This window comes from Saccostrea cucullata, unplaced genomic scaffold (genome assembly GCF_032062105.1).
Source record: "Saccostrea cucullata isolate Sc308-1 unplaced genomic scaffold, CSIRO_AGI_Scuc_v1 ctg15371, whole genome shotgun sequence".
NCBI lineage: Eukaryota > Metazoa > Mollusca > Bivalvia > Ostreida > Ostreidae > Saccostrea > Saccostrea cuccullata.
Window position 1 is genome coordinate 1 of NW_026918628.1, and position 10,025 is coordinate 10,025.

The following is a 10,025-nucleotide window of genomic DNA, read 5'->3' on the forward strand; positions in this document are numbered from 1 at the left end:
TTTGAACACATTAAAGGATATCCATTGAATGAAATTGAAAATTTACTTCAGAAAATGGAGAAAAAATGTTCCTCTTATACACTCATTATAGTAGTTATAACCTCATTGATAATCATTTCGTTAACAACAACGGTGAGTCGAATTGTATTTAGATACAGATGGAAGCTCAGATACCTGTATTATGTTGCAAAAGAGAAATATCAAGGTGATATCGTTGATGACGTCATCATCACAAAAAGTTTATACCGCTATGACGCCTTCGTATCTTACGCAGATCAAGACCGAAGATTTGTAATTAATCTTGTACGTAAACTGGAAAACAAATATGATTTAAAACTGTGTATTCATCACAGAGATTTCATTCCGGGTACAGGAATAATGGACAATATTACGAATGCCATTCACTGTAGCAGACGAACTATCTGCGTTATGACGTCACACTTTTTAGATTCCTATTGGTGTATGTTTGAATTAAACATGGCAAGAATGGAAGCCATTTATTCTCGAAACGGCAGAAATGTTCTGTTTCTGATAATATTGGAGAAAAACGCAATGAAAAATTTTCCTCTATTTTTGATGGACCTGATTAAAAGTCAGTCGTACCTTGAATACCAAAATGAAGAGAGAGAAACAGATCATTCAGCGTTTGAATCTAAACTTGGAAAGACCTTAAAATAAAAAGATTGTGCTTATCAACAAACAAGTTAATGTATTGTTATTTTTTTTGCCCCTTGAGCAAAGAAAAGTCCCTTCCTTTATGGTTCAATATAATCCTGTTTTACTGCATTGAGAAAGAGAGATCGTAAAGTTATTTAAATTTTGTCAAGAAGAGTTTTATCAAGATCTAAAAAGCTAGTGAATGTTAATATTTGTTTCCATAACGGTGTTATTTATATATATATATATATATATATATATATATATATATATATATATATATATATATATATATATATATATATATATATATATATATATATATATATATATATATATATATATATATATATACTTATGTATAGTATTTTTTCCCCTTTGAATTTATTGTAAAATAAGAGTAGGTTTTCATCATTTTGGAATGCTGTGTACAATTGTTTGGTCTGGTAATGGTTTCAGGAGAGTATATCTACAACATTAAACTAAAATAAAAACCAATTTACAAGTTCATAGCTTAGCTGCTAAATGAAATAAAAAAAAATACTTTGAACAATCTAACATATGTATCTTTAACATTTGATAACTGTGCATTTGATATTTTAAAGAACATTTCAAAATAATGGAAAATACTCAGTACTACATGTACCTTGGACGGATATAAACGGAATTCTGGGTGTCATAAAGCCATGCTAATATTAAAAAGTGCAAAACTCTAGAATGTACAAGGAAATGTAGAAAATAAACTGTCATGACCTTATCGTATAAAAATTACTCCAGTCTGTATCTTAGAGCAATCACTACAAATCATCAAAACTAAGATTATAAACTTAGCATTATTTTACAAACAATAACATAAATAGGATATGGAGATAACAAACAGTGTTCAATCTCAAAGTCTAACAATACAAAATAAGAGAAGAGCAAACACGGACCCCTGAAACATCAGAGGTGGGATTTTTTCTTAACAATAGGGAAAATGTCAACATCAAAGGAACAATTCTAACTTAAGGAGTATATGATATGTATCCATTAATGAAGCATTAAGTTTTGTTCTCTTTATATGAAAAGAAACATTAATGTTCATAATACCTGTATACAAAGCTATACTGTTCAGAATGGAATGTAATGTTTTGAAAACAATTTCCGATACTGCAAATCACCTCGTGTATATGTTCACAGCACCTTATATTATTATTATATCAGCCAGAAAGCTTTTTGTGGTCATGAACGTCATAATAGTCTTGCTTCCTAAAGTTATTGTTGTCTTTTATCCTTGACATTACAAATAAAAAACACGAGAATCAATTTTTTTGCGCGTAGATATACATGCATAATGAACCAAAAATCGATTCGAATAAACCTTCCGTACTTCACAGAATTGCATTTAATACAAAAATACGCATGTTCAATTAATAAGCACAAAAATGATCCTTCTTAACATTTCCTTTTTTTAAAATTAGCCTACATTTTTATCAGTTTCAAATCAAAAAAAAAAAAAAAATGAAAGTTTTTTAGGAAGTGAATAATTATTTTGACAAGCTCCTAGGAGGTTAAAGCATCTTTTTTTTTTCTTTTACAAGAACGCAGTTTGATAAGATAAAAATTAAACTGAATGAAAATAAAGAAAAAATATCCACCCTTGTTGATTGTTTAATTATAAAAAACATAGAACCAGTGGCTACAATATATGTAATTCGTAGCACTTCTTTCAAGAGGCATATTATTTCATTTTTTCATTATTGTAATAGAGGTAAAGGTATCATTTTCTTACAAAGACAATGCTTATTCATAACAAAAAAAATTCATCCATTTTTGCTCAGTGTTATAAAAGAGTCAGAATAAAAAAAAACAACTCATGTTTAGTAAATCAGTTATTATTAAGTGCAGGCAATACAAACAATACACAGAATATTAACGCAGTGATTCTATATGATTTTTTTTGTTTTTCTCCCTCCATATATTGAAATGTTGATGTTTTATTACTTTGTAACATACACTTGATTTTTATTGTTTCATAATTGTAATTCTATTTATTGTATATATGCATTGTATATGTGTTTTAAAGAAGGCCCCGAGGAAGACTAAAGCTCGCTTTTATCGGGTTACCTTTTCTAAATAAATAAATGAATAAAGAATTATTAATATACAAAGACATATGCCTTAGTGTGACTGACTTAAATGAAAATTCCCCGAAACATTATGATGTTTCCCTTCCTCACTTTCTTGTATTTGCTGTTCATTTAAAGGCTTCGTTATTTTACATTACATAACATTATTTACTAAAATCTTTTGTTCCACTGATCCAGGGGAAAATGATATCTAATATTAAATATTTGAATAGATCCTTGTGCTATTTTTCCAATTCATTTCATGAGCCTGTATTCATTGTCTTAGAGTTGATCCCTTTGGTGTTATATTTTCGTTTTCTGTTTTGGCGCATTCCTAAGTTTTAAAATTTCTGTATTCTTTTTTTTAAATAGTTGAAATCAAAAGAACCATGTGAACTTAAAAAGCAGCCTCTGAAAGTCTACATTGTTATACTTTAGATTATTTTTACTAAAGTACTCAGAACATGTTATTATTATACTATTAAAATTATTTAGTTATTGAAATAAATAATGCGGTCTCTTAAGAAAGCATATACCCGGTAATACTAGTATAAAGTTAATGGGGAAAGGTTTTCTATTTCAAAGTCCTAAATCTAAAATAAAAAATACGTACAGTAATATTTTAACAATTGAATTTACCGCATTTGTGCTACAATTTATCAACCAATCGAAATTCTGTTTATTGAAAGTTTATTCCTGAGCTGTTTTGTTGATGTTATTTTTGAGCGGTAAAATACAATGACGTCTTTAAATGTCACAAAAACAGAAGGTTGATGGTTTCCTTGCAATGCGATTCGACATAGAACTCTGGCTGTGTTTAGAATACTGTAGACAAACTACATGTACAAAAAACCCAAGAGCTATTTAAGGAAAGATGATAGAAACAAATTTTTTTCTTGGAAAAAAGATTTACCCGGTATTATCATGTCACAAGTTTAGAAATGTGAGTTGTTTTTAGAATTTTTTCTCCGAAGAACTGGAATATGAAAAAGACGACAAATATTTGTAATATTTCAATGAAGAAAACAAATATTGACAAATCACATTCAGTAAAGGTTTACAGGTGAGAAAAAAATTCAGAATATGTTAATATGATGCTAAAAGTGTAATATACACTTAAGAAAAATATACCAAGCCAGGTGAATTTTATTATGAAAAGCTAAATGGAAAAAATCAGCCTTTTTGATATCATGATTTTGACGCAATTTAATGTTGACTGCAGTTATGATTATGAAAGAATAGGGAGTTTATATACATCGTATATTAACACACATTATCTAGTGTGTCGGAGAACCTCGTCAGTCAGCAGATTTTCCTAGATTTCGAATCGTCGACCACCAAAGTGCTTTTCTTGAAATCGCGAGAAAGGAACTGTCATATATTTGATTTTTAAGTTCTATATCATTTTCACTAGTCTACATACTGCGCCAAACTCGCCATCATCGTTTTATCCCTGTTGAATCTGTCCGTTTGAATCTTGAAATCTGTATACGATGAGATTGATCACACAATGTTTTCTTGTATATATCGCAAATGTGGTTGTAGCATTCCGTTGTTCCCCCAATCCCTCGGAAGATGTTCCTACTTCATTAGTCTCCAGTTCCGTCACTTCATCAGCGCTTCTCTTTTTGATTGATGCATTCCAAGGATTTGTGCAGCCCTATTTGGCAATCAAGCTCTTTTCGAAGTACAAAAATTTGAGTTTCTTTTTGCTTTAAGGCCAAGCCATTACTTTGAAGTTCCTCTCTTTGGATCTGCATTCTGGCATGCTGCAAATTTAATCTGTGATCCTCATTTTCAAAATATCAGCCTTCTAATTTCTGGTTGGTATTTCTTAGTCCGCGACTAAGATTTCATTACCCGCAGCTTTACTTGGTCGTCCGTTACCGACATCTAATTCAAGGTGGCCTTCATTGATCAACTGCTGCCATACTCCTTCCTTGATTGTTGAGGCAAAAGACAGCAGTTGAAAGTAAATAGAAAAATTCAGCTTATCTCGCAATTGGATTATAGCTTGAGCTCTCTTTTCTTCAACATTTTCCGAAGTTTGCAACTCTTTCTCAGTAGCAGTTTAAATATCTACATACACATTCAATGTTTGATATTTATTGAAAAACAGTAGTACAAACTTTAATTGTGATGTTATACGATGGATAAAGAGAAAGAAAGTAGAAAGATTTAACAATTTAATTATGGCAAATAATCATGCACAAATTGCTAATGAGAAATTGGAAAGTTCAACAGTATTTTCTGTTTGATGAAATCAAAAATTCACACAGGTGTTTGTTATGCACAAAGCAATTTTGATTAATCTTCATTTTAATCCTCCCTTTAAAAAAAATAGGCTAACAGTGCAATGCGCGCCCACCCTAAGAATTGGGGATGTGGGGATATAACACTTATTTACTGAAAACCAACTTTTATTCGCGAGCGAGAAATTTTCGCGGTGTTCGCGAGGGCCTCGTCATCGCGAATATTTCTCGCCGCTAACGGGTCCTTTAAATGCATTCGTCTATAAAACTACGGATCCAAAAGGCTTGATCGCGAAAATTAATCGTCGCAAACTAGTTTATCCCTAGTGAATCGCGAATAAAAGTTGGTTATCAGTATCATATATGTATATATTTTTATGTATCTTATTTTCTTTTCTACAAATTTTTTATTTATTATGGGAACAGGACTTAAAAAATAGAACATCTATTAATCCTGGTGTATATGATTGCCTACATGAATAACAAGTATAACTGTAAGCCTATGTAGAACTTGGCTACCCTTGCATGCTGAGGAAATTCGAACGAACAATAGATTTTGCAAAATTAACCCTATTTTCCCAAAACTATTTCGTTACCTACCTCAATTATTGGATTTCTGGATTAAACTGCTTTGAAAAACAAATATAAAACTATTTTTGGGCGATTTGTGTATCATATGGTTTCAAAAAAAATCCACTGAAATTGATGACTTTTAGAAAAATATGGCATCAAAAATGTACAAGTTTATAACGTCACAGCCAGCATTAAAGAGGTCATATTAGAAAAACCGATTATTTGTTTCAATGCAGGGAATTTTAAGAATTCAGCAAGGATATTTTTCGTCACTTCCGTATTTCATAAAAACACAGGGGCAAATTTACATTGAAACAATATTTTGTTCGAAATGAAAGAAGAAACCAATATAATCTATAACAAAGAAATGTTAACTAAATTAACGTTTATTTAACGATCGTATTCTTCAGTTTTTTTTAAAGAAAGTAGAATAATGATAGATTTATTCGTAGAGAAAAAAAAAAGCCACTGAATCAAAAAAAAAATTATTCGTGAGGAAAAAAGCCTCTGAATTAATAGTAAAATACATGACTTAAAATTTGCATAGTACGAGGGTTGTCCCAAAAAGTCGTAGACATGGAAAACAGTAATGTTTCTCTTTGGTTAATTAAAATTCTTTTTATGTCAAAACAAAAAGTAACATTTTATGATCATGCATTTCAAGTTATATTATGATATCACATTTAATAAGAAAACCATGAAGAAATAAAAAAGCATGTAAGTGTATGGCGGCCCATGAAAGCAAGCGTAAATTACGTCTCTTGTAACGTCATGATCTCTTTGTCTGGTTCACTCGTGTTTATTTACATTCAATATTTTTTTTAAGTGATAGACCACTCTTGACCAAGGGACTTATACAAATTCACTACTGTCCGTTTGTTTTTTTATTTGTGTTTTTTTACGCAGATTCAAATTTCAGTCGAAATTAAATTGAAATTATATTCAGCAGAGACTGCACATTGTTTTACTTCGTTTGCGGTCATGATTGTTCCCAATGTCTGTGTTTAACAAACAGTACTCAACTTCTAACATGCCGTAACTATTGTCGGTATAGAGGAGAAACTCTCATTGAATATCGTGCCTTTTGAAAATAATTTCTTTATTGAAATCTGGTGTGTAATGTCACTTCTTAACTCATTTTTCCCTCTCTTATGTATATAAACCATATCCAACACAATGTGTTACATCTCCGTGCGCCGCTTACGCGTTTGTCGACGTCAATTTCATCATTTCCAACTATACAATGAAAATCGCATCGTCTCAAGCCACAGTTCAGAGTCCGCATCTAGCTCTATCCTATCTGTGGCTGCTTGTTCACAAAAAGTGTTGTAATCTTGAATATTTACGTCTCCGTATTGTGACGTCATGTTCAGTCAGTGTCAAGTTTTGTTTCCATTGCTATTTAAATCAACAACTGACGTCAACAGTTTACAAGAAATATTTCTTTTATTGCGACTGGATATTGAAAGGTCGCGATAAAGTTCATCTTCCGACTATGCTTTACTTCATTGGTCAATATTTTACTGAGCTACGAAGAATTCTCTCCTCGTTCTACCACGGCCAGAATTGGAGAGAATCGTATATTTTGACCGTGGTTTGCGACGATGTGAAAATCATGACACCAATCGTCTGTTTCTAAAGCTATTTATTTGAAATTTTGACATATTATTAAAATTTTAATTCTGGTTTCAGTGATTTAAATTTGAGTTTAATGTATTACATAGTACTAAAGAAATAAAAGCAAATGTTACAGTCATATACGTAAATTATTCCGAATTTTGTTCGTGTGCCGACAGGCTTTATCGGTCTTCAAATAAATCGTCCTAATACTATTAATATGAAAGATATATATTTAAAAATTCACAATTTTAAAGAATATTGAAGATATTATGTCTATGCAAAATTTGGTTACGATTGGTTGCATGTTAAAAAAAATATAAATATTAGCTACGACTTTTTGGGACAACCCTCGTACATAATCTAAACAATATTTTATTCACTGATGTTAATATGAAGAGGATTAGACAGAAGGCTCAGCCTATTTTACACTTCTCCTTAAAATATGCATCGTAAAAATAACAAAATCAGGAAACTTTAAGAATTTCCGTTCCAAAACCTTTCTTCTCGGTTCATAGGACATAACGCATATAAATTTTATCTTCCGGGTTTTCTTAATAGCGAGCAATGAATGCCAAACGACATCAACGACCAGAATTATAAAATGTGTTCTGCGTTATCACATTAAACAAAAGGTATGTCAATTTTTAATCATGTTACTTGATAATTTTCTTAATTTTAATTTGGCGTTATTGCTTATCCATATGCATTTTATTTTATTTTTTTATAAATAATATGATTTTATTTGTATTTTAAATGAAATTATTTTTACAGATTTTTTTGAAGTGGCGTTTTTAATGAAAGAAGATTTCCACTCCAAACCACAAGTGTGAACATATCCAAACCCACAACAAAAAATTCATCTAAAATGAATCGGGAAACAAAACAATATTACAATAGAACGATTTGGTTCGCAATGCTGTCTTCAATGGACGGAACTCACACTTACAAAACCGATTTCACTGTATCATTCTTTTTGTTTGATCCAAAAATTATTGCTGAGACATCGGAAGGATTCGAGAAATCAATCGCAATCCTCACATTGATTATTGGATTATTGGGGTTCGTAGGAAATATTGTGACTATCTTCAAAATTGTATGCGATAAACGGTTACATACTCCAACATTTCTTGCCATCGGATGCCTTGCATTGCCAGATACTCTAAATATCATCGGTATTTTTGTACGAAAATTTTCCGATTTGTTTATTTATGTTGTAATTCAACATGATTATAACGAAAGTATGTTCGAATTTTTAACCTTTTATTTCCTAGACCAAACATTTATTTCTTGTTCAACTGCACACATTGTGTTCCTAGCTATGATCAGATATTTACTAATAGTTCATCCCCTAGAGAGCAAAGTAAGACTAACCGTGCCAATTGTAATGTCATGTTCTGTAATGATTTGGATTTATTCTTTACTCTTGTCTGCTTTCATATTAATTATAATAGCAACGATCACCGAAGATTCAATTGATCGATCTGGAAAGATTATGTACACATTTAGTATTCTTAGTATTTTAAGGGGGTGGCTTGCTATCTGTGCAATCATTATTATGCATATCAAAAAGGTGATGGCTCTTAACATGTCTTCTGTTACAAACACCATATGTCTAAGAATGAATGTTATAATTTGCATTATATTATCAGTTTATGTTTTTTCTCTTATTCCATTTATGTTATTTACATGTTATTCATTGTATGTTGTGAATACAGACAGTCTTTTGTCATTTTCCTTTGTTATATACATGTATGATATTTGTTTAATTTTTGGAATTTTTAATTTCTCTTGTAATCCTTATGTAATTTTCTGGGCTTCACATATCTTTTTATAAGCAAACGTAATCAAGATTCTTGAAGCTATACAGATGAGGAAATGCTTTTTTTTTATATGTATAGTAATTTTAAAGAAATTTGAATTTAAAGATTTCTCATCACCAACTTGTATTTTCATTCAACTAGGAGTTTTAGAACATGTGTGTAGGTATTTTTGTTGTAAGTCCATTATTTATACAATGAATTTACGAGAGATTGTTCCGATATTTCCTGATTATGGCAAGGAGTACACGGCGGATGTAACTGGTCGGCAGGGGATGCTCACTCCTCCATGGCACCTGATCCCATCTCTGTTTTGGAGGACCGTGTTTGCTCTGCGCCTGTTTTGTATTGTTTTATGGACTTTTGATCTTGAATACTGTTCGTTATCTCTATATCTTTCATAAATGTATTCTTATGTTTAGTATTTTTGCCTCATTTGACTTTATTGTAAAATAAGAGTAAGTTTTGATCATCTTGTAATTGTGTAAAATTGTTTGGTGTTGTAGTGCTTTCAGGAGATTATATCTACAACATAGAACTAAAATAAAAACCAATTAACAAGTACCTAGTTATGAGCTTACGGATGAAATTAAAAACCTTTTTTTTTATTTTGAATCTACAAATGCACTTCTAGCATGCAAAGATTTGAAAAAAAACTGTGCTGTTGAAATTCCAAGTAACATTTCAATTTAAAGGAAAATACTCCGTACTACCTTCGACGTACACGGAATTGTGGTTGTCATAGAACCATGCTAACTTTTTAAGGTGCAAAACTTCAAATTGTACAGGAAATATAGAAAATAAACTGTAAACCGCGATAATAGGCTCTCGACAAAGATAAAGGAAAAGAACATCATTGCACCTTAATTATAACCAGATTAATGTTTGATGATTATCTTCCAAAAAAAATAAACTCTTTTGAGTGTCCGCCAAGTAACAGAAAATGAAAGCAACACGAGAGTTAAATCTTTAATGGAACCTATTGCTTATATCGATGT

The 10,025-nt window shown here is 30.9% G+C and overlaps 1 protein-coding gene across 1 annotated transcript; it reads left to right on the forward strand.

Moving 5' to 3' along the window:
- Positions 1 to 8,014: 8,014 nt before the first annotated feature.
- On the forward strand, positions 8,015 to 9,514 carry LOC134268854 (trace amine-associated receptor 5-like). Its single transcript, XM_062751098.1, has one exon. It carries the CDS (start codon positions 8,076 to 8,078, stop codon positions 9,042 to 9,044), a length of 969 nt encoding a protein of 322 aa, XP_062607082.1. The 5' UTR covers positions 8,015 to 8,075; the 3' UTR covers positions 9,045 to 9,514.
- Positions 9,515 to 10,025: the final 511 nt, after the last annotated feature.

Coding starts and splice junctions, on each gene's coding strand:
- LOC134268854 (XM_062751098.1), top strand. CDS start 8,076: ATGAATCGGGAAACAAAACAATATTACAATAGAACGATTTGGTTCGCA.